The sequence below is a fragment of the Chiroxiphia lanceolata genome, chromosome 1 (assembly GCF_009829145.1).
Source record: "Chiroxiphia lanceolata isolate bChiLan1 chromosome 1, bChiLan1.pri, whole genome shotgun sequence".
NCBI lineage: Eukaryota > Metazoa > Chordata > Aves > Passeriformes > Pipridae > Chiroxiphia > Chiroxiphia lanceolata.
In genome coordinates, this window is record NC_045637.1 from 116,875,457 (window position 1) to 116,901,456 (window position 26,000).

The following is a 26,000-nucleotide window of genomic DNA, read 5'->3' on the forward strand; positions in this document are numbered from 1 at the left end:
CCACAATCTCCTTAAGCTGGGGTAAAGGGGAGGAGGGGGGTGGGTGGGCAGAGAGAAGGGCCCTTTGAGAATATACTCCCCCACTTGTCAAGTTTTAAGCATGTAACTTCACAAGTAATCCCCTGAGGGTGTTCCTCCAGCCAGAGGCAAAGGCAGTCCTGGAGCGCAATGCAGGGGAGCGACTGTCAAGGATAACAATGCAGCCTGCCATAGGGATTCAGGCCAGGAAGGAGACAGTTCAGCCCCCTGTCACCGCAGACTCTGCCTTCACACAGAACTAGGGTGAGCATTTACAGCAAGTATAAACTGTTCTGTGAAGGGACCTGGCATGGCAGAGCAGTGTCTGCATGGAGCGAAGTTTTTTTGGCGTGGGTGGGCATGTTTGTTCCAAATAACCAGGAATGTGCAGCCTTGCAGCCTCTGCGCACACCTGCTCAGCTCTTCTCTCTCCCTCTCTCTTGCTGATGATGTGGCTGTGTCCTTGACCAACTTTCTTGCCCAGCAAGCATAACCTCTACTGTGCTTTTAACAAGCTGCCCATTGGAGCTCAGTCAGCTGCCAGGGGTGGGTGTCTCCAGGCTGCCCTCACACCTGCATGCTCCTCCCTCCCCACTCGAAACTTCAACCTTAAAAGAAATGAAATAGAAGGAAAAAAAAAAAGGAGGTATTCACTGATGAAGGCTCTAGCAGCTGCTCGCTGTACTCATCAAAGAAGAGGAAGTGCCAAATACTTCCTTGTAGGAACTGTTTCTGTAATCAAAGTGCTCTGCGGTTGAGCTGCGAATGCTGATTCCCTCCCGCCCAATGAAGCTCCTCGGTCATGAGCCAGAACCGGAGGTAGCTGGCTGCCCACACCCTTGTCAGTTTACACTTTCGCACAGCAACACTCATACCTCTGTTTTCCTTGTGACATTCTCTATTTCCTGGTGGAGTGAGAACAGAGCCAGGCCAGGCTGCTGCTGTGAGCACATTCACACTCAAGCCGGCACTGCAACTCAGAGCCCAGCAAGTTTCTCATGAACAAGCACATATGCTTCATGTCCCCATCCTCAGATTATCTTGCCAGACTGGGAGGGTGGGAGAGTGGCAGGAAGAGGATCATGTTTTTGCTGGGCAGTGTCCCTTCTGTCCCCCGTTCCCCCCCCCCCATTTGCTGTGGTAATGCTCTTACAGCCAAACAGGGAAAAATTACTTGTGGCCCATCCAGAGGATCCCAGCAAAAGCTGGAAAGAGGACCAAGGACCTCCCAGGCCCTGAAACCTCTGTGGCTCGCAGCACTGTTCAGAGGGCTCAGACTTTGTGGCAACAAGGAAAACCATATGCAAACATGCCACTAGAGAAAATATGCCAAGAAAAAAAGAAAGCATTTTTGAGCTGTTATTTTTTCCAGTGCTGGTCAGTCATAACTTTGGTTTTTGTGCGTGTGCTTTTTATTTAAACACCAATACCACACTACTTGGAGAAGCTTCTCTTATCTCCTAAAACAGTGCACACTCCAAACTACAAAATCCAGCTGGAAAAATCAAACAGATCTTTGCCCTTCGAGTTCTGTTTTCCATCTCTCTCTCTCAAAACCTAAAGACTTGTCTTAAACAGTATTGGGGTTTTTTTATCCTCTACCATATCCTTTTTTCAGTTACAAAGTTATATTCTCCAAATTAATGCAGTGTTTAAAGTAACTATACCCAAAAAAGTCCTGTAACTTGTAGCAAATGAAGTGCACCAGAAAACCCCATCCAACCACCTGGCAAGCCAGACCAGGATCACAGACAGACCGAGGTACAGGCTCCCTGCACTGTGTACCGGTGCAGCCTCCGTGACCTTACAGCAGCTGATGTTCTCATCCATTACTTCTGCTCTGTTCATCTCAGCGTGCTGTCCTCCCCACCAGATTTCATTCAGAGAAATAGAAAGGACACAGGAACACAAGTTTAGCTTGCTGACATAATGCCCATATTTAATCTTTTAAAACAAGAACAAAATCAAGAATAAAATCAAGAATAAAAATTTCATTTAAGTCATACAGTACATTAATCTTTCAGCAATGACCCAATCTACAGTACTCAAATGCCTGGCATGAAGTCTATTATCTCAGCATTTAACAAGTGTATAACCAGTGACACAGTAAAAGAAGAGTTCACAATACACAGCTAACACAATAAGTTTAGATTTTCTTCTAAGAGTCCAGCTAGTGTTTGTAACACATGGGTCACTTTTGAAACATTCTTTAATCAGCTTTTTGTTCAGTCAATCTGTTTGGGGCTTTTTTTTTTCTGTTATGTGAGTTTTTCCATTATGTACAGGAAGATTATTTTCAATGAAATCGCACAAGTTAGAATATCTACCTATAGGCATACATGGTCAATCTAACTAAAAAATTTAATAAGCAGTAATTACTCAGTCCTGGTTATACATTCCTAAAGGCTTAATAATACAGTTTTAAGAAGAAAAAAAAAATAAAACAAAACACAACAAAACATAGTTGTAGGGTGGCAACCTCTGTATGAAGCCTCCTTCCCTCCCAAAACAACCAAGGGTTAACTGTACTTTCCATGTGTGAAATGGGATCTACAAAGAAGTAATTTCAGCTCCTAAATAATATAAAACATGTGACTGTGTCCTTTCTAAAGTCTGAATGGTTCAATGCATAATTCAGTGAAGCTCTCAAACAAATAATACTGGTAGGATGCAGACTGTTAACAGAAATTAGGACAACATGCCCCAATAGCACATTTGGGTAGCAAAACTGTATGTATTAAGGGGCCATTATCCAGTGGTTAAAGCAGTTTGAAGCAGGACAGCTCTCCCTCCCTGCAGCAGCTGCAGAGGAAGGGAAAGGGTGGGACCTTCTGTTCCTTAGTCAAGGCTACAGCTGAATTTTGCCCACCTCTTACTCAAGCACCTGCCCTCTTCCTGCTCTCAGCCCCTTACTCCTTTCTGAGGGGGAATCTCCAGCCCAAAGACAACCTGAGCATAGCAGAGTGCAAGCCATCCCTCTATCCATCCTAACTCCTGATGCTCAGGGACAGGCAGAGGTCTGCTCCTGCTCCAGCTCTACTGCAGGCATGAGGGCTCCCATCAACCCACTGTGGTGCAAACAGGAGCTTCCGCAGCCTGGTGGCTTTATGGGTCCTGGCGTCAACTACCACGTACATCTCGATGCAGTAACACACAGAGAGGTCCCTCCCTCCAGAGTAGTGTTACCAAACACTACAGACCCAGAGAGCTACCTCTAAGGTAAGTTAACTAAACACAAGGGTGATGCTGCATCTTCTTCCCACGTTAGCAAAACAGAAACATAACTAATTAACACAACTGCTTTGACTCTCTTTTCTGGTGCCAGGTCTTGCTACAAATGGAAAAAAAACCCCAAAACACAGAGAGCCACTTTCCTAGATGGAAAAGCAGCAGAATCTTAAGCCTTGAGAATCTGCTTTGTAATTTGCTACTGGCATACACAAAAAAACGTCCCATTTGTTTGGTTGATTTTTGTGGTGTTTTTTTAAGAAAAAAAATCCAGACCATCCAGTGCACCTTCTGTGCACATCACACACACTCACATGCACACGCACCAATAGAGAGCTCCAGAAGAACAAGCATGAGAACCACAAAGCCCAAATGGTGAACAGACATGGGGAAATCTCACTTTTTTTTTCCAATTCTCATTTAGCAATGAAGCAGCAAAATGATGTATTGCAAGAAATAAACAGTCACAGAACACACATACACCCAAACGCAACCATGGATACATTTTTCCCATTTTTTTTTTCTCTGATACATGCTGTTATTCATCTGATAATTTCTTTCTGGCTGTGCTGAAGTTTTTGAAGAGCATCTAGTGCTTCTTTAACCTTTATCAGAACGCAAGAACCTCAGTGGCAATGGACAATCAATCTCATTAGTGCCGCAACCAACCATCTCCACTTGAGATTCTCTACAAGCCCCTTTTGGAAGTTGAATCCGACTCTGACTCTTTAGTGCCACTCTTGGTTGTTTTTTTTTTTTTAAATTAACAAACACAGCATATTAATGCAAATTCGATGTTTTCTAAAAAATGCTCAGATAATTAGTTCAGCAATATGCAAAGTGCATCTATTTGGTTCTTTCCATAGATCACCTTCTGTTTTAAGTTTAAATTCCTTCACAGTTTAAAATATTGTGAAGAAATTATATGTATACTTTATGTATAGAACTATTTATATACATACACATATATACACACAACTCTGTACTTTATATAGCCATAAACACTCACTACTTAACTATTTATATTATATACACATGGCATGAACACACGCTCGGTGAAGAGTTGGTGCAGGCTGAAATCATTCCATTGCATTTAATGGAATAACAGCAGTGAAACCATGAGTGAGTTATCAAGAGACACAGACATACATCTATTAGATAAGTGAAAGACCAATTAAATCAGCTCTTCCTTTTTCCTATTAGCACAGGATTGCTCCCACTCCATTCCATGCTCCGTATGCACATAGTTATTTTGCGTTCAGTTTATGTGAGAGGGCAGTGGTGGTTCTTTTCTTCTAAATGAAAGAACAGTCCATATTTACGCGGGCTCATTGCAACCTCTTCTGCAGAAGTGTGGCACAGCTGGGTCTGGATGCCTTGGAGGGCTCCGAATGCTGTGCCGTCGTTAGCTGAAAGCACCTGCCAAAGCTTTATTGCATGGTTATGGGACAGCTATCAACTGTTCACAGTCTGTGAACTCTCTCCAACAAGTGGTACAACTGTATAAATACATATTTTAGCACAAAACAGTTTAACACGAGGCAAGTCCAAGTACAAATTGAGACCTAAAGGCCTATGGGTGAACTTTAAAGGCCAACAGTTCTTCAGAGTGCATGTTGTTTAAGGAACGCAAGTCGGGTAATTTCAAAAGAAGTTTTGTGAAAATAGAGGCTTCGTTTGGGTGATTTTTCATAATTAAGGTCCTTAATGCACGGATTAGTGTTTCCTGAAGTGCCTCCACAGAATTGACATTTTCTATTCCGGAGCGATCTATACAGAAGGGCAGGGTGAGGAGGAGAGAGGGAGAGAGAGAAATTAAAAAACAGGAGGGTGGGGGTAAAAAACAAAGAAACAAAAAAAAGACTGAACAGATGTAGTTCACAACATAAAGTCATTGCAAGAATCACTCACCACTTAACAAGCACAAGAAAAATTAGATACTTAAGCCAGAAGTTTCAAATCCATATACTGAAAAGTCTTTCAAACATTATTTAGCATTATTTTTGCAAGTTAAGGAAGCTCATGCCAAACCGGCAGCATTCAATCACCACTTCTGTAATCCCTTATCCATACGTCCAGAAAAGGACAGATTGAAGCACACGGTTAAATATGTTGCTGAATCACAACTTTCAACACAAGGAGAGAGACAGGGCACATGAAAGTAAAAATTTCAAACATTTCTCAAAGCTGGACATAGAATCCTAAACTTAAACTGGAGGTGTGAGGAGGAAATTCCCACTCGGGACAAGCCACACTCATATCTGCACAGTGGGATCCTCAGGGGCAAAGGGAGTACAAGCCTTGATCCAAGTGGGCACTATTTCCAAGCATGTTCTAAAGCACTTACAAACTGAAACATGAGGCACCCAAAAACTCCCAACTGAGGAAAAGGAGAATGTCAACATCAAGATAAATATTATGCTTTCACTTACTGCACTCACCCCACGCCTGAAGCATCTCTTTCAAGAGAGCTGTATTTAAGAACACACCTGGTATCCTTAGGTGGAACCTAAGTAAGCAGCTTAAAAGGATGAATTTTTTAAGTAAAACATCTCACCTAATAACCATGAACAGCAGCTGTTTTTTTCTAAGCTGTAGCCTCTTTTCTTAAATGCTATGTAAATTCAGTGGGGCACGTACATACCCATGTGACGGACAGGAACAGAAATGTGCTTTGATGTGTACATGTACTTAAGCACTTTGCAGAACTGGGACATGGAATGACAACAGCTTTCTGGAGTAACACTGAGTCAGATCGTACAGTCAGAGTGGGAATCCCTTCCTTATGCTGTCAGTGTCAATCCAATCAGACTCCTCCGGTGAACAGAGCCTAGGAAGTCCTCCTGGACTATTCAGTACACTTCCCTACTGCTATGGGAAAAATTATTACATAATCCACTTAAGGATGCATCTTGAAGCAGTTAATGTGTTTTGTTCCCATAGGAAAACTGTTCCAGAATCTTCTACTGTAACAATTAGGAGCTCTGATTACTACCAAACAATTCCACTCTGTGAAGATTGTCTGTTAGGTTTGATAGCTGCTGTTCAAGGTAACATGAGCGAAGAGACGTCTCTCTGCCTTTATTGATTAAACAATTATTTCTGCTTGCCCTGTGCTCTACAAAAGGTTGCTCTATTCCAAGTAGGTATGACAACATTTGCACAGATTGTGTCCAGTGGAGTTTCTCAAGAGCTCTGTACAGTAACAATGGTACTGCCTTGCTTCTGCAGGTGGAAGAATGCAGTCCAACCTTTCCTGGCTGCCTCAGGCAACTTAATGTAGCCTCCTCTCCTTCAATTAGTTCAAGTCTTTCTTCTCCCTCTCAGACTACTTCCAGTTGCTCCCAGTGGCCAGCAGAAGAGTTTGTTAGTACTACTCCAGTAACAGAGAATAAGAGAGGGTGTGTATTTTATATTCTTCTACCACAGTGCATCACCGTCAGTTAAGGTTTTCTCTGTCTCTAGACCCGCATGAACCACATTCTTTCAGCTTCGCTTCTACCTTGCTTCTTCCTTCTTCAGTGCCCATGATCCACCTTGCTATCTCCCCTCTCTCTTCACTACGTTCAGCTCACTGAAGCCAGAGGTGAAGCATTCTTTCAGTTTTAGAATGGTACCAAAGTAATTCCTTAGCACCACCCAAGCAGGACCCTGCCTTTTCTTTCTTTTCCATAGGACGTGAGAACAAGAGGATGTACAGAGTTACACGCAGTCCTTGCTACTGTCTCTGCTTCTTCTGCATATTCTCAATATCCCTCGTAAGAGTGGTTATTCATCCAGTGTTATGTGGAAATGTTTCTGACAGGCATTCTCCCCACTAGCACTACTTAGAGACTTACTTCTTTTTTTCCATTGGTGGTTTTGGGTTTTTTCTTAATTTAAAGCAACTGAAAGTCTTTTAAGAAGATTCTTAAGTTGTGCATCATGCTACTTTGTATTCTGGATCACCTAATCAGTATTCAACAGTTACACTCCTGTTTGCTTCTGGAACTGATATAAATCTTGACTGCTCTCTTCCTTTCAACCTCCTCTTTAATAACTTTTATTCTGAAATGAAGAAGTCTTAATGGCCTTTTTCTTCCACCTTCAGTTCTTCTTACATTTATGGTGTATTTTGCCTTTGCTTGTATCTCCATGTCATTCTCTCTGATCCTGTTCTTCAATTCTTCCTCCATCTCTAACTGTGCTCCACCTCCCCTTACGGGAAACTACTCTTTGCATCACATCCCTCCTTGAGGAGTGGGGTGCAGGGGATTTGTCTTTCAAGATCTGTTTAATCAACAGATGCCCACAATCCTTCAGTTCTACAGGCGTCTTCTCCTCCTGGCAAGCACTCACACTGAGAGCATCTTCCTCAGGAGCTCTGTTGGGGGCACTTCTGTTCTTTGGTACCTGCTCGAGCACGAAGCTTGCTCACTGACTTGCACAAAGGAATGACTGCAGCATTTCAATCCAGTCACAAGCTACAGAGTAAAGTTCACCTGAGATTTCTGACCTCACAGTAAACATCAAGGTTACTGTTGTGTCTGCAATACAGCTCCAACATCGACTAACGAAGCTGTACTTTATAAAACCCTAGAAGTATTTAGTGAAGATGTCCAGGAAGGCTGTGATTAGAGTGCAGATCACGAGGCAGCTAAGATAGGTAGCAATAATGTCCTAAAAAAATATGATCTGAAAAATCCTCAGCATCTGTGCAAGAAGCCTGAATACCTGTTGCACAGCTCTGACATTACATGTTGTATGTTACATACCATCCATAAGCTAATCCCTACTGGGAGCCAGTAATCAGAGCACTGCTTAAAAGGCTAGGGGGACTGACTCTGTGCTAAAAGAACATTTAACAGAACAAATACAGCCATTTACATTAAAAACAGCTGGCACAGAGATTGTGATATTCCAGGACCCAGTAGCTGAGCAAGTAAGAAGAGAGGCTGTAAGCCTAGTTACATTGCACAAGAAGGGAAAAGTCCTTATTTTAAAGGTTGCCTCCAGTTCTTGTCAAAAAAGGATAAAATTTGTAGAGTCTGGAATAGTAACTAATACCCCAGGTTTCTCTCTGCTACCTGAACATTTTCACTAACAGATTACAGTCCCACGCCTCCTTCACATTGACATTTGTTCTGGCTCTTCAAGCTCTGTGCCACCCTTCGCTCATTATCATGGCTTACAGACTGAAGAGGCAACAGCTGCCCCCTCCTGTGCTGCAACATTTCAGTTCAGCCACTCACAAAGCTGTTAGACTGAACTGTCCTACCTTGTTTACAGAGCTTTCAAGTGCCTACAGCACCATGCCTAGGGTGCCCCTGCCTGATAAGAAAGACATGGGTCTGAATGACTCGTGAAAGAGGTGCACTTTTTCAAGAACTTGAGTGCTCCCCAACTGCTGGTTTGCTGTCTAAATAGGCCCTAGGAGCATTCCTGCTACCTACCTCTAGAAAGCTTCTTAAACTGCAAGCAGGGATTCTGCATCTTGTATTCCAGGCATTATATGCAGAGCTAATGTGCCTAATTTGAGGCTTGAGATAATACTACAGAAGTAGGTGCTTAATCCTTCTTTGAATCTGGGCCAGGGTGTTCTGTATATCCAGCGACTGAAACAAGATAGGAGGCCGGTGAAGATGTCAGTGGATTGGCAGGCCTTTAGTGGTAAGAGGTCATGATGCAGATGACAGGGCTTTCTTGCTGAGATCAAACTGTTGGATTTAGACTTAAGTAAAATACACGGTAAACTTAAATGACAATACTTGGAAGTAAAAATACCACCTTATCTAAAGACTTATGCTGTGCAAGTCAGGAGTAATTTCAGCGATCCTGTCCTGTGAAGCTTAGAGGAGTCAGACAAATACCATCTAAATGGTCATGGGGCAGTTATGAGATGTGTTTTTGCATTCTATAGAAAGCAGCAGGAAAACATAACCCCATTGTCACATTTTTTTCAAAAGGCAATATTAGAAAGACTAGGGATATAGAAAGTAGATTACAGGCTGCTAATAGCTTAAAACCTACTCAACTGCACTTCGACATGAAATAACAGGCTATAAATTTTACAGAAAACTTTTAATAGAGAGCCACATTCAAATCTTGACAAAGATGCAAGTTAACTTTCTCTCCTTACCAGCAGATACCAGGACAACCGCTGTAAACAAACTCATTTCCTCATCGCTAAGTTGCAGGGCATTTAATTTCTCACTAAATTCAAACATTGAGTTGAGCAGATCACCAGCTCCCATTGAATGCAAGTCATCCACACTGTACTTCTTTCCACTCAGGAAGGTGACCGTACGTTCCTTTGCATCAAACAAAGATGCAAATCGTACCATTAAAACCTGGTGAAAGAAAAAAAACACCAACAAAACCAGATAAATGCAAGTGCATTTCTAGAAAAGCCAAAGAAAAACACTAAACCTTTTAACATCGTTCAAACTGTCCCATTAACTGCTCTACAAGCATTCTATACAGAAACTGTCAGCATGCTGTTGAGCTGTAAAACACAGTGCAAGCTCTGGCCCAGTAATCTAAGAGAAACAAACAAGTGGCAAAATTAGCGAGTGGATGCAGGGGAGGGGATACAGCACATGAAAGGGAGGAAAATTAAAATTTAAACCTCAGACAGTCTGAGCCACACAGACCATGTCATTCATAAATATGCCAGTAGGACAACTTGCTTAAGCTACACAACAGCCAAAGGCATACAGAGCGTTAAAAGAAACATTTTTTTGGCCACACTTACGAGGAGCAAAATGAAAGTACCGAACCAGATTCTCACTTGGCACAAACTGGAGTAAGCTATACAGAAATAATGCTGATTTACACTACCTCATGATCAAGCCCCCTAGGCATTCTTTGGGAAAGTACCATGCCGCATCACTGTACCCACAGGAATGCTAATGAGCTCTGGTAGAAAGGAGCCACATGTGTGGCTTTCAGCTTTTAAAAGGCTAGGGAAGCACAGCTTGAGATGGCACCTGGTCTGTAGCAGCTGGGAATACCCCTTTGCTACAAGCACCAGGGCTGGAGCAGCTGATGTGAGCTAAACTTACCCCTTTGGGCTGAAATTTCTCCTGTGGTTTGTCAGTCGTACTGTGAAAAGTTTCCCTCTGGAATGGCTTGTAAAGTTCCATTTGCTCATGTTCAACAACCTTATTTACATTTTCAAGATTTAAGTTACACAGAACAGCCTTCTTATTTGGAGAAAATGAACCAACTGGCATTGGTTAAAACTTCAGACTCACTGTAATCTCCTGGTGTGACAGCTGTCTCTTCTCACTTAACCTACATAACTGCATTAATTTAAATGTTTACTACAGATGAGAGGAGAACCAGGGTTTCAAAGCCTAGTGTCTTTGACAAGCTTAAAACCAGGAATGTTCAAACCAAATGAAAATGTTTGAGAATTCAAATACCATTCATGCACATCCCATGATCTGTGCCTAAATTTTAACAGCCAAATGACATGCAGCAACCTTGATGGACACGTGAGCACTATGCACTATGCACTTTTGTCAGCTAAGCTATATGTCCTGTGCTGACATTAACTACAGAGGGCAGAAACCTAGATACAGAAGACCTCAGAATACAACAAAGAAAGACAAAAGGCAGAGAGACAAAGCTGAACTTGTGCATTAGCACAGACCCACCAGGTATTCAACGACCTTTCAGTTCAAAACAGTACTCTCCCTACAGAACTGGGCTTTAGAAACAAACTTTAAATAATGAACAGCCAGTATTAACGCTAGTATTCAAAACTGAAGCTCATAAAGTTGTGTTGACTTATACTAAGGCAAAGAGCTCACCTATAGATTTCAATGTCACCATTCTAACCTAAGGAAGAACTGACTATGGCATAGCACAGGATTGATTCATTCCATTTCACTTCAAGCCAGACTCCTATTTGTGCATGCTGAGGATATACCTGATCAATCCTATCACTCAATCACAGCAACACAAGCACATAAAAACCTCCACACCTGAAGGTTGCTTGCTCACTTCCCTACCACCTGTAGTTAAATGACAAGGTTTGTGAGTCTGCCAAGAAGCTGAGTCACTACTCAAATGGATCCATTTGAGTAGTGACTTGCTAGCTCTACCATCAACTACATTTGGAGGGAAGGTGGGGGAGGGTCCACTGAAAACCAGTCAAGTTCCTTATTTTACACTCACTGCTTTTTCTGAGCTGGCTGTCATAAAAGCCACCACAATACACTGAGCTCCCCCGTACTCCCAGTTCTAAAAACCTTTTTAGCTTACACGTGTGTGAATATATATAGCTATGCAGCTTCTGCACCAACATTGTCTCCATGTGTCTTCTTACCCTCAAATGAACAGCTCCTTGAATACGGGCTGCTAAGAAGCACAGTGCCAAGCCAACCACACCAGGCTTGGAGGCAGCACTTTTACTCAGGTTCTTCTATTAACACGCACACATTGGAACATCCCAGTTCAGTTACCCACAAAACAGAAATGACCTTGTATGTACCAGGCTTTCAAGATGCTTTCTGCCTCTACTGCAATGGATTCATTAATCCTGTTGTGGGGTTTTTTTCCCACTGCTCTTCAGCATCACTTTTTTTGTTTTTTTGTTGCTAAGAGGCCACATAGGCCTTTAACTACGAGTACCAGCTCACTAACAGAAATCATTAACGTTTCTTATAAACAAGTGAATAGTGACAAGCATGCAGCCATACATTATTATAAATTCCCCTGGATATAGAAACCTTCTTATCAGCAGTGCTTGTAACTGGCAAAAAAAGCATACGAATGAGGTCTGAGAAAAGCTTGAGGTGAAGAGAGGCCAAGACAGAACATTTTACTTGCAGAACAGAAAGATTTGGCTTCACTTTATAGGAACAGTTCAAGCCCAATTTTCCACCCTCCTTGAGGGTACTGGACAGCAGAGGAAGAAACCAACATTTTTGTGTAATGTGAACAGCCGTGTAAGAGACTGTAGCTGAAGAAGCGAAAATACAGCCTCTATGCCACAGGAATTGTAGATGAATATTAAAAGGTCAAGAATACGTACAACAGAAAAAAATACAGGACAGCAAAATGAAAGCAACAAAGAAACTGACACACTCCAGGCATCAAGTCTTCCAGTATAACTTGTACCTTCCAACCCAACAATTATCCATCTTAGAACTGGGCTGTGTAAATGCCCAACACACTACACAAGAAATGTCTTCAGTTTGGGTAAAACCAAAATCCAGCACACCTCTTTGAAAGAATAAATCAAGTAAACAAGAGCAAAGACATCACCAACTCTACCCTCTCCAGGAAAGCACAGTAACATCAGCTCCTCTGGCCCTCCATATTCAAATTGCACATTTCAATTCAAATTTCACATTTGAATATTTATAAAATGTGTATGATCTCCAACAGACACAAGGGTCTGGAAGAACAACTAAAGCCTTAAGTAAAGGTCATCTTGTGAAGGTCACTAATTATAAAACAGCACCAAGCTCTGTGGTATCATTTCCAAATTAACACCACTAATTCACATATACGTCATGACCACAAGTGGATGAAATTAACCACGAGGACCTAGAGGGATTAGTCTAGAGTAAGTCAGGCTGCAGCTGGCACACAGCACCTCCAGAGCTGCAGCAGTACAGCTCGTTCCTACTGTTACTGCATTAGACATGGAAGCTTCAGACACCCCCAGCTGCCACCAAAGGCTAGTGGTGACTGGTCAGGATAGATACTCTGGCTTTGGCAGGAAGCAGAGCGACACAAGGAAAGACATAGAGAGCGTTAATCACATTTCTCAACAAAACTTGTAAGTCGACAGACAGCTTTCTAAACTATCCACCCTTCCGGATGCAGTACAGTTCTTCAGAGCAAGCAAAGGTAGCTATCAGTGTAACCACTGCTATACAAAACCAAAAAAACCCTAATTACCCATTTATTAATGTCCAGGGAAGAAGAATGGGTAGAAGGGCTGAGCAGTTGAGCTAGTTGGAAGAGGGACAGTTCACCAAGATCTGACAAAGCAGATCCCTTCGACACCACCTTGAGGAAAGCTCAGAGCTACCACCCATGAACATGCTGGCTTCGCCTGATGTAACCCAGTTCTATCTGGTTTTGTTCTTACAGGGTCAGACCGATGCACAGCTTGTCAGATTCACAATATACACACAGTGGTCTCACCTCAAAGGTCCCAGCTTTCAGAAGATTGACCTGGTCATGCTGGGAGAGATCTCGGAATCCTGGGATGCGCTTGGCAAACTCCACCACTTCCTTCACTGCAGGGGTAAAACTCAGGGAAAACTCTTCCCAGACTTCATGGCCAGATTTGTTTGGGTCCACGTGGGGAGTCTTACTCATTGGGCAGACCTGATGTTTACAAAACACAGCAAACAACTTTTAAAGATATCACTCCGAATCCTGAAAATACTTGGAAGAAACAGTTTTATTCTTCTATAAAACTTAGCGATAATGACATATAGAGAAAAAAAGATCAGTATTCCTCAGTCATCTCCCAAAGTAACTGGATTCCTCCCCCGTCCTTTAAAACAACCAACCAACCAACAAAAAAAAAATCCATGGTGGATTGTCAGCAAGTTGTTCATAAATTTGCTGACTTTGGAAACTACAACAGTGTTTTTATTGCAAAAGATCTGACTGAACCAAAGTTATGCGATTCGTCCCTGATCTCAACTGATGTCTGACAGATGGATTTCTCTTATTTGTGTTATCCCTGTAATTTCACAGTTAATCATGATTTCAAAATCAATTGATTGCAATCTCACAGTCATGACTACATTCATTCTCCTATCTATCTTGTTTTGCAGGCAACTGAAGTGCTTCAGTCACAGTGACAAAGGTGTCAACACTAGAGCAAGAAAGCGAGCCTTGGTTTCCTGAGTCACAGGTTTACACCCTCATTACAAGGATAACCTTCCTTTACAAGTTTTCGTTTACTTGTATCACTGAAGGAGGATCGCCAAGGAACTGGTATTCCAATTTTTCTCAGCCACAGGATGAGAAAATGCTCCTTCTTTTATACAAATATACAGCAATTTTTTAGTAGGAAAGTCTGAATCCATTACAATGAGATCAGACATATCAGTCAAGGCTGACTGCCAATAAATTCCCTCTGCAAGACCCAACCAGAAGCTCTGAGATATTTTCAGTTCCACTTTCTAAAATTCACATCTTTTAATGAAGTTTAAATCTCTTCATATTCATTTCACCTGTCATCATCAAGGATGAGAATTCCTTTTAAGTATTCCTCACAAGTATCCTAAATGGTGTATGTAATCCTACACAATATCAGCAAAACAAAGAAAAAACTGTGAAACAGATTAGCAATTCCTCAGAGCTGTGCTGTTTTTGCAGGGCATCTTGAATATGGCAATTGCCTAGCAAATCTTTGTGTGGAAGGTTCTAAGGCTACAAGAATATAATATTTTGGCAAAAGGAAAGGTCTAGGCATACAAACAGAAGGATGGCAGACGCTAATCACTGCTCTGCTCGTGATACTGCAGTGGTTCACATAGATATTGTTAAAAATACAGTACTCTCTGAAAATAAGGAATCTCCTGCTCCTCACTGGACACAAAAATCACCATAACTTCTAATCCTATGATCATTTAGCTTAACCCACAGGCACTCAGTCCCAAAGGGAAACTACCACTTCTCCACCCTGTGCATTGTGTTTACACTGCCTTGACAGACCTGTGCCCAAGAGTCATAGAGTATTTCAAGTTAGAAGAGACTCATAAAGACTGAGTCCAACTCTCTGCTCCTTGTAGAACTACCTAAAACTAAACCATATGACTGAGAGTGTCGCCAGGTGCTCCTTGAACTCTGACAGTCTTCCTACGGAAGCAGTTGTCAGATGTACAGTCACCAGCTCTCTTTAGAAGAACATCTTCAGAAATGACATGTTCTGCTTTTCTGGTTACAGGGGTATTGAGTAAAAAATATCAAACCCCTGAACATCTGTCTCCATACTGGTTCAGAGCCTAATTACATGCCCTTATTGCTACTGACTCATTTTGGTTGGATCCTGATCTCACTGAGTTCTCAGGCAAAACCCTTATTCATGTCAGAGATGTAGGGCAGGGAGGGGGAGCTGCAGTGCTCTGTTGGATTCAGTTTTGTTTCCTCAGCGTTGGCTGTGTAAAGCCTCCCTGCAGCTGCCATGCACAGGTCAAACTGACTGGTTGAGCCTCTGCAAGGCAGCACCACTCCCTGCCCGCCCATACTGATGGGTTTAACCTCTGCTTCTCAGGAGTGCCAAGAATGCCATCGTAGTGACACCACATACTTTCCCTGCAAGGAAGAAAGGTTGGCAATTATTATTATTTGCCATGGTGTAGTGCCCAGAGTCTGCAATTAAGGTCAGACCCTCCTAGGGATGGCATAGTCTATACATGCAGTAGCCAAAGAAGGGGAAAAAAAAAAAAAAACACACACAAAAAACCCCAACAGAAAAACCATCCATGAAAATACAGCAAAATCAACAAATAAACACTTTCACTGTGGAAACTTTCAGGGGTCTTCAAGAACCTGAGAAGGATCTTTATAAACTAGGAGGAAGAAAACCACCAGCAGCTCAAGTACTTCAGAAAGGTCAGGGTCTCGCGCTTCACAACAGGAGTGCAGGATGAGAACGAGGATGTTATGTTCTCTCATCCCAGGCGGTTGCAGTGATAAAGAGAAGGACAATCTATTTTAAGGGGCTTACAGAACTGGTTGCCTGAATAGCAGAGAAACAGCAGGTGCAAGGCAAATGAGAGGGATCTGTTAAGGAAAGACCAAAAAAAAAAAAAACCAAACAATCAAAAAACCCGACAACCATATGCAAAAAACCAGGAAACATCCTTGTTAAGAATTCAGTGAAAAAAATGCTCCAGTAAAGTCATCTAAGGTCCTCAAGAAAAGACCTACAGAAAAGACCCTGAACTTCTCTCAAGTGGTTTAGCTGCACATCTTCCTCCTGCCTCTGTTCGTATCTGAAGATGTTCTAGGGTGAAAAGGATGCATAGCCTGTGCACCCCATTAAAACAAAACAAACAAAAAAACCCCAACACCAAAAAAGCAGCCTACCCAGCAAGAGAGATTTTAGAACACACTAGCTAAGCGTGTACGCTGGCTTGAAATTTGCTCTGAATACACATAATGAAAATACAGTACATCTGACTGTGTAGATTATTTTAAAGTCTTCAAAAGGATTGAGTGAAAAGGGGCATTTATCAAGTGTTATTTTCTTTTCAAAGTCAATTCACTTAAAAAAAACCTGATTTTTTTTAACCAATGCTCTTTGATGTTCACCTACTTTCACTTAGCTAAAAAATGAGCCAAGAAACCCCATCACTTGTATGATTTCAAATTCTCCACACAACTTGAGCCACTACCTCCTTTGTGACAACATGCACTATCAAGTTTATGTCAATATTTTAAGTTTCAGAAGTTTCGCCAACTGTGTGCAGCTCCATTGACTACTAAGACACAGCTGGATCACACCCACCACTAAGCCTTTCACTAAGTCAAATCAAGCAATTAATATCAATATACCAGATGCATTCTTCCTCCAGTGCTACAGGAGTAAGTGGTATTCTTGTTTGGAGAAAAGCCATCTTCTGGGATCCTATCACACATTCGCTGAGGATAACCACTGGTGAAGTTCATGCAGTGGCCATTTGTGAAGCACATGGCATGCCCACTTGGATAATGCATTGTGCTTCTCCCTTTGTACTGTCCACCAAGGTGCTGCTCCCTTTCAGGGTACTGAGGGCCACCGAGGCCTCCAACACAGTGCTCACTGCTCAAGATGTACTGTTCGGTGTTCTTCGACGCTCTCTCCCCACTCTGGGGCTGCATCATCTCTGCAGGGTTTTGGGACTGTTCTTGGTTGTACATGAAAGTGTCTTTGTGGGCTCTAGTGACCATCCCGATCACTTCTTCCTTAGCCATGTCAGCAGTAGGAGGGGGAGAAGGGCTTTTGATGGTATCCCGCTCTTGTTTGGGCTTGGAAGAAAGGTCTTCTTGAGGTGCTTGGTCTTGATGTTCTGTTAATGCTTCGTTGGGTAAGTGGCCACTGAACTGACTGTTCATCATGGTTTTCATGGCACTCTGCATTTCAATCAGCATCCTCTGTTTTTCACGTTTGGGAATACGGCCAAATCGAACAGCTACCAAGGTGGAGAAACAGAAAGTGGTGAGGAAAAAAAAAAAAGTCAATCCTGAAAGTGTTGGCACACACACACATACAAAACACACACCTCAACCAAAAATCTTGCCTTTTAAGGAAAGGTTTTAACTGCTCTCACCAATACTACAGCAGGGATATTCCAGTGAAGTCAAAGAGTTTCCAGTGCACAGGACTGGTGTGAGGTATGAAATGCATGCTGTTGTTTGCATACAAACAGAAGGCAGCTCTAAAGCACAGAGTCTCTAAAGCCTTGTCCCTTTTTGCCTCAAACCTGGCTATGGAGCATACATGCAGTTGTGTTAACTGACAAAGTGTTGGGCTTTAAGTTTAAGATTGGATCTATTAAATCAGCACAACTTTGTGAGCTGACAATTAGCTGAATGTAAACACAGTCCATATCATATTTGAATAGAAGTCCTACAAGACAGGTCCTCAAGGACTAATTATATAACTTGTCAAAACAATAGAATCAATGCTGAACAAAGCTTACCTTGGCAAATTTCCTTGATAACTTTGCCTTGACAAGGACATTTTCTGCTGGCAAGGGGACGGGCATCATTGTGGCTGCAGCACTTTTGACCCTGTCCTAGGGAATCTAAAACTGCCTCTACCACCCTGTCCAACCACAGCTGCACAAGGGCTTATAACCAGTTTCGACTGATGTAATTATGTTCATGCAGTAGTCCATCATTAATGTAACTAAGTCTCTTTCATTAAAGCAGGTGCAACCTTATGCGCAAATAAGTGCCTAGGGGATGAAATAACTCCTATGCACGACAAGAACTCAGAACAATTATTTAAAATAAGTTTTAACACTCCACCCACTAAATTATTAACAGCCCAAGATTCCTAGTTCTTGTGAAATAAACACCCAGAGAAAATTAAAAAGTGAAACAGAAGGAAGAGTTCTGGTTTGTGTCAGTAAGTTGTAGCAGACAAATGAACTACACTTTCAGCATTACATATTAAAAAGTCACAAGGAGTGGACAGCCAGCAAGGTGGTCAGAGACACAGCTCAACACTACTATTTCCTCCTTGCTTTTCCTCTCCCTCCAAGAAAAGAAAGAAAGAAAAAAAGAAAGAAAAAGAATGGAGCAGATACATGCTCATCCTATGCACCCAAACCTAACTCTTTAGGCTCTGTAGCAATTACTTTAAAGCTATCAGCTTGGGCAGAATTCCCTTTCATTGAAAAAGCAACAGTAACAAAAGAAAAGAGGGGGGGGAAAAAAAAATATGAGTCTTGTTCAGCTTCAGGCAGGATACACAAAATTGAGGCACTTGTTACAACCACCCCCCTAACAGACCACTGCAGCATATCCCACTGCATCAGCCTCCAAAGGCAGGAGAACAGCTCTGCGGCTGTCCGCAGTATTACATTACCAGTCCAGGAGAGTCACGGAGCAAGAAGGCAAGCTGATCTAAATGTTCTCAGACAGTGAACCTGCTCTTGAGAACAGGGCTAGCTGCATTATCTGCCATTAAGACCTTCAGCAATCAGTTTTGAACTGGGCAGTAGATTCCTTCTCAGAGGATCCCTGCTCAGTACAGGAACGTACCATCTCTTGACATCCCAACAGACAGGCATTTTTTGAAACGACACTGCTGGCATCTGTTCCTATTCATTCTCATTATAGAGCAGTTGTTATTCTTCAAGCACTTCTTATACTGGATGTTTTGCTGAATGCTTCTTCTGAAAAAACCCTGTAAACAAACAAACAAAAAAGCCCCACAACTATCATTATAGCACATGTCAAATTCTTCTGCCAAGATTCACTTCTCCGCAAGCACAGAAAACCTCACTGTCTCTCATCAGCTGCTTCAGAGCCATCAGCCCCAAGTGATTTTAAAGAACTTGATACTCCTCAAGACTTACTTCCCCTTTGTGTGTGATCTGTATATAATGCCAAATAGTTATGATCTCTAATTAGAGAAAATGCTAAGTTGTTCCCTGTACAGTCAGCACCGAATATCTCCAGTATCACCTCTAAGACTGTACTAGCAGTTTGTAAGATGCTCTCAAACGCCTCTGACATCAAGTACAAATACGGGAGTCAAAAATCAGATCTTTTGACATCAATCTCTGCAGTTTGGCAACAAAACCATCCTGCTGCAACACATGACCTTCAAAGGTGGTTCTTTCACACAACACTTAAGCTGATAAACTCCTTCAAAGAACATAACATCTGCAGTGTTACAGATTCAGAAAATACACATTTAGTGATGCATGAACATGGAAGCACCCAGTTCTGGCTTTCCCTGTGGTAAAGAATTGCTTTTCCAAAGCTATTTTGTTCTGTGCCCCAGCCCAGGTGACAACCCACACCCACTATCTCTTAATGCAATTAACATGCACATGTCTTGCGTGACATGGTCCTTACCACCTCTGCCTCCAGTTCTTGTTCTCTGCCATGCGCTCCAGGTCAGGCAGGATTGGACAAGGAGTGAGAACAGAAAGTACTGCAGAGGTTGGAAAATACTGTGTATTGCTAAGTGGTTTGCCTTTTCCTTACAACTTCTGAAATTTCTCATATTTAACAAATAAATACACAGACTTTTTTTGGCAGTATCACCCCTTTTCCCCAATGGGGAGAACTTGAGCATTTCAGCAGCAGAAAGGTGAGCAGAAATATAGCTCACCTTGCAGCCCTCACAGGCATGAACACCATAATGAAATCCTGAAGCGACATCTCCACAGACTTTGCAAAGAAGAACCATGCCATTAAATTCTAGAATCAGAACAAAAAAGTCAAGGATATAGAAAACCAATGACAACTGCAGGAACACGTTTCCACCTTTTAAAACCTGGACTTAAATCAAAACACATCAGGTCAGCCCAACATATGACAAAGCACAGCAGAAGAACAGACACCAAGAATGTACCAAACTGAACAGTTCAGAAGGTACTAGGGCAAAGGAGGGGGAAAAAGACAAACATGAAGCACTCAACAGAATAGGTAGAAAGCACATATTCAATGGGCTTTCAATCACAGTAGCACTGCACTCAACTGTAGAAAAAGAAAGTCTGCTTACATTTAAGCACTTTTAAAAGGACCATTCAGTTAACTAGGCCACTAAAGTTCAGGCTCAATCTGTTTTTTCCATCAGGACAAGTAAACCTATAAAAGGCTAGAGTTTCCCCAACAGCGAATAAACATCTTTTCTTAAAAACCAGAAATATTAAAGGACACTTTATTATATATTATAAACAAGCCATACACTCTACCTATTTGATAACAATTTAGGACTAGTAACTCAGCCACATCTACATATGTAAAGACCACTCATTTGAATGCATATCCAGAATGGCATGCTTGCACACTTGAACTCGAAAATACCTTCTCAGCCCTGTGAATATGCTCATGGTTTGATTATTTTAAGTTTTCCCCCACCTTTTTTATTTCAGCTTGTCAATAAAGATTTTTTTGCAAGTCCTAAGTCCTGGTCTAACACTGGTTTCACTAAAGCCAATAGGAATTTTACTAGTGACTTCAGTAACCACAAAGTTACCTTAATACAAGAGAAAACTGGAAATACTTCCACTATTCTACCAGAAAAGTAACTTATTTGACATTTGAGTTTCATCTGTAAAGAAGAACTAAAACATTAAGGTTTTCAAAAAGAACCAAATCACAATTTTTATTTTCTTTTTAACACAACTAGTACTGAGTTAGAAGTGTTATCTATCTATCCATTTGAACAGTTTACAAGAGGTTTCATCTCAGGAACTTCTGCCCTGATACCAAGAAACCCAGTTACCAGGGAATTTTTAAGAAAAAATAAAGGTTCTTAATGAACTTAGGGCAGAAACACCTTAAAAAAAAAAAACCAACAAACCTTTTAAGGTAGAACTGCTAGATACTTATTCTAGCTTTGTATCATTCCAAAAGAATAAAACAATTCTGCCAGTAAAAGAATTGAGCCTCCAAAAGACTAAATTCCAGCCGAGTGTTTGCTGAATCACTCATTCCAGTGCTCAGTTGATTCCTACCCTTCTGAAACTGTTCAAATGTACTTCTCTACCGTTGATCTTCTCCAATTACCAAAAAAAGTGTGAAGCGAATATGTGAAGTTAGATTGTTAAATGCATTTTAAAAGGCTATCCTTTAGTTCCAGTTTACAAGTATTTTGTTTTTTACATCCACGAATTAAGACTTGGAATCACAAAGGTAACTGTTCCAACTGCAGCTATGTAAATATTACGTTCAGGTAATTTATTTATTTTGTTCCTCAAAACTGGGGGGGGAAGGAAAGGTGAAGGGGCAAGGGAGAGCGTATGAAAAAACAGAAAAACCAGATTTCCAAGACAGCTCCATAAAAACTCTTGAAGGCAATTTCTGATTAATATTACCTTTATTTCGTTACTTTCTTTTAATTGCTTGATTCTACTAAGATCAGTCCTCACGAAAATTTGAAGTAAAGCCGGACTGTATTTATGGACTGTCTGAAGTCAGCAGCAGTGGGACCTCCATCTTACTATTAGCATTTGTATAGCAACACCAGCTGTATTACCACACACATAATGCTAAAAGATAAAAATGGAGGCTTTGCTATGTGCCTTCACCACAAGCCACACGGAAGACCTGGTTGTAACACATGAGGTTGTAATATATAAGGGGGAAATGGTGTTTTAAGGAACCAGCACCAAACATACTTGTGACTCCATTATGGCCTTTTGTCAAACCAGCAACACTGGACTGGTTTGTTTTAACAGTCTCCTCCAGCCGATCGTTCTTCAGTGCCCCATCAGAGCCTTCGCTGCTCCGGCCATTGCATCCGCTTTCCGAGGAGGAGCTGTTCGGAGAAGATGGTACAGGCGAAGAGGATGACTGGAAACCGCTGTCTGAGCTCTCACTGTGACATGAGGCTGGGCTAGATGCCGAGCTCGAAGAGCTGATGTAAGCTATCACACCCCCTAAGGCAAGAAAAAAAAGGCGGCACGTAGTGACATAACCAGCAGACATGCACCGCTGCCATGTGAGCCACGCCGTGACCCAGCACCACCAGATCAGCCATTACGTGCTCCTGGGAGCACTGCTCTCCCTCCCTCCCTCAAGTCTGTTTGTCTCCATTCGTTTTCAATGGTTGACCTCCCAGTCTGCCCCATTCCCTTCTCCCGTCTTATCAGCCTTCTCTGATCCAAGCCAAGATGAAATGGCAGAACCAACAGATGGAGCAACAAGCCACGGTGCTGTTAAGGATGGGAGAGGGCTGTAAGGATGTAAGCAGGGAGAGAGCACGGGATTGCCCAGGGAGGGTTTCCCTGGGCACCCTCTGAGCAGAGCTCATCTGGAGCCACAGTAAAGACAGGATCTTAGAGCGCTGTGGAGCCAGAATGCAAACAAGCTAGGTTAGCAACAGAAATAGGGCAGAGAGAAAGCCTTCATGCAGGCTACGTGCCAGAGGCACAGAAAAGAAGGGCTGGGAGGCGCTCATGATGCAGAAGGGAAGGGGGCAAGGGAAAGAAATAGCACTGCAGCCTGGTTAGCCTACTGAACGCCATTTGTCCGACTGCAAGCCTTTGTAGTGTTTCTAACAGCAGTTGAACTCCAACTGCTAGGCTGCTATTGCAAACAGTCTCTGTCCTGCCATGTCTTGCAATCTGATGCACTTGAGAATCCCTCAGATGAAACAGCTTTTTGTCCTCAGGTAGACCTGGGAGCAGTTCTGGCTTTTCACAGGATCCTTCTTGCTCGTAAGCAAGAGACATTGTTTGCGCTTCATTTGAGTCTGTCTCCAAGACTCAGCATTTCAAAAGTCAATATAAAATCATTTGATATTTCACACAAAAATTTGAACAGCCATAGCCATGCAACTGTTTAAATAAATTAGACTCAGTATCCTCTATGTTTTATGCCTCTATTGCTCTGTAGAGTCTCTTTGCAGACAACCCATGACATTGCAGCAAGGAACTCCACATGCCAGTAAGAACTAAAAACTTAAAAAGGGCCAGGCACTGCTTTCCTTTAGAGATAAAAAGCATTGGTGTCTGTGGAGTCCTCAATCAACTGAATTGGCATTACGGGTTGGGGCTGTAGCCCCTTACATCAGCCATCACCTCCACACATAAAGGCAGTGGTGTTATACAACCCTGGACACATCACTGCTTGCAGGGAGAAATTCGGACTTACAAATTTTAAATACTTCTATCAGCTGTAATGATCCCCTTAGCATCTCTGCAGCAACTTTTCCTCTTTAACATTTAACTTTTTTTCTACCAAGGAAACCCTTGGTAAAAAGGTTCCCTAAAGAGCATGCAGCCCAGGAGCTCCTGGCAGAGCTGCCTCACAGCAGAAGTCAGACTAAGGGGCCGTGTGACACGTGCACTATACAGACTACTGCTCACGTTTCCAGACACTGGTGCCCCTACACCCTGCCACAGCCGTTGTTCCCTCACAGATTTTTTAAGAAATCCTCCACACAGCATAGCACGCATTCCGGATCAGGTTTTCGGAGAAAGGAGGATTGGCAATGGAGTCACGGGTTCAGCAACAGCATGAGAAATGAGACATCCTCAGACACCCGTGCTAGGCTAAGACACCACCTGTTTGACAAAGGTCTGTGCCATCCCCGGTGCTGCACGCGCCTCTGCCAGGTGCCAGGTCAAAGCTCACAGTCCACCTGGTCCATGGGAGGCACCCAGTTTCTCAGCAGGCGCCATCCTTATCTGCAAGGGGTAGACCAGGACACGCAAGCACAGCACAGCTCCTGCAGGGAACTCCATATTTCTCCACACTGCCACCGCGCCCCGTTATCTTTAAACCCTACTCATAAAAGAGATTCTCTTTTTCCTCAGGGGTAACACCAATGTCATACGGAAGCACAGAATGAGTGTGTCTATGGTTTCATCCCTCTTCTTCTGAAAGCCGGAGGAGCCCCAGATAGCTCGACTGCTCCTGCACCCTAGAGAGCGCAGCAAGTCTTGCCTGCGTCACAGTCTAGGTTCCCCGTATTTTTATTTCAGAAGCTGCACTTCCTTATGAACTTTGGTTTCGTCTGGTCAGCAGTCAAAAGTTGAATGTCTCACACAGCGCAGGGTGACATCTCAGAACAAAGAGCACAGACACAGTGACCTCTGTGCGTGCCCGTACACGTGCACACGCACGCCGCTGCTCTGCAGAACGGGGGTACCGGGGTGTTCGGCGGGGAAGGCAGCGTGGGGACTGGGAATTGCCCGGACTTTGCCTCGGGAACCCGATGGAGGGCGGTGAGAGCAGTCCTTGGGGCTACGTGGGGCCGCGCTGCTACCGCTGCTGCGGAGGCACCTTCGGCTGAGTGACGAAGACCCTTCGGGCTCTACCTGGTGGGATTTCCTTGGGAAGGGGGGAAGGGAGGCGGGGGCACCGCGCCGTGCCGGCATTTCATTTGCACAGCCGTCCGGGAAGCTGTACCGCCGCAGGGAAGCGCTGGCTGGGCGATGAACCCGGCCCCGGGACGCTGCGGCAGCGGGGGCTCCCCGGCAGGCACCCCCGACACCGCCGATCTCCCTCATTAACCACGCGAGAAGGGAGTGAGGACCGCGGTTCCCGTGCCCGCAGCTGCCCTCCCGCCCCATCCCATCCCACCGCACCGGGGCTGCGGCTTTTCCCTGCCGCGGTCACGCGGCGCCGGGGATGGAAGCGCCGGGCCCGCCCTGCGCTGCCCCCGGGCCGCCCCCTCCCCGTTACACAACGCCGCCCCCGCGCACCGGGACGGGCCGCGTGCCGCCGCCGCCGCACACGGCCGCACCGCGTGTCCCCCCGCGACCCCAAGCGCTCCCCCCGCCCCCGCGCCGCCGACCCCGGCCACCCCCCCGTGCTCCGCCGCGGCGGGGGCGGAGCCGCGGGAGCCGCGGGGGCGGGGCTGCCCGGCGCCGCAGCGGCGGCGCGGCCCCACGTGTCCCCGGCGCGCCCCCGCCGCCGCCGCCGCCCCGAATGTAGGTCACCAAAACAGCGGCCGCCCGCGCGCCTCACGTGTCCGCGCCGCCCGCTGCCCCGCGCCGCCGCCCCGCCGCTATTATGCAATGCGCGCGTCACCGCCCCGCGCGGCCAATGAGCGGGCGCGCCGCGCGGAACGTAAACACAGCGCGCACATGGCTCGCCCGGCGGGTCCATGTGAGGCGGAGCGGGGCCGTCCTGGCCACCAGCGGGGCCGGGGCCGGGCAGCGCCGCCGCCCGCCGCGCTCCCCCCGCCCCACCGCACCCTGGACCGACCCCGCCCGCGCCCCCGCGCCCGCCCGGCCCTGCGGGACCACCCTGAGCAGCCCACCCGACCGCCCCCGCGGCGGCCGCCCCCCGCTTACCCGCGCTGACTTCCATGGCGGCCACTTCCCGCAGGGGCACGGGCGGCGCCGCGCTGGGTTCCACCGGACCCGCCTCGGCTCCGGTCGGCGCGGCGCGGCTCCGCTCGGTCGTCGTCCTCCCAGCTCCGTGTCCCCGCTGCCGCAGCCCTACATGCAGCCGGCGGGAGGGAGGGAGAGCGGGAGGCGGCCGCGCTGTCGCCTGTCAGAGCGGCGGGTGCAAGTCCCCGCCGCGGCGCCCTCCCCTTTACAACAAAAGCGCTCTCGGGGAGCCGCGCAGAGCGAGTGCGGCACCGCCGCCCGCCCCGCCCCGGCCCC

General features: G+C 44.5%; 1 protein-coding gene across 2 annotated transcripts; it reads right to left on the reverse strand.

Annotated features, from left to right (window-relative positions):
- Window positions 1-1,930: 1,930 nt before the first annotated feature.
- Window positions 1,931-26,000, reverse strand: NR1D2 (nuclear receptor subfamily 1 group D member 2). 2 transcript variants are annotated; one of them, XM_032684036.1, is made up of 8 exons: window positions 25,686-26,000; window positions 22,059-22,319; window positions 20,045-20,133; window positions 18,964-19,108; window positions 16,768-17,384; window positions 13,393-13,578; window positions 9,365-9,575; window positions 1,931-5,016 (listed from the first exon to the last, which is right to left on the reverse strand). In XM_032684036.1, the coding sequence occupies exons 1-8, from the start codon at window positions 25,699-25,701 to the stop codon at window positions 4,820-4,822; spliced, it is 1,722 nt and encodes a 573-aa protein (XP_032539927.1). In that variant the 5' UTR covers window positions 25,702-26,000; the 3' UTR covers window positions 1,931-4,819. The 2 variants fall into 2 exon arrangements, with proteins under 2 accessions (XP_032539927.1, XP_032539920.1); XM_032684029.1 differs by lacking the exon at window positions 25,686-26,000 and adding an exon at window positions 23,536-23,936.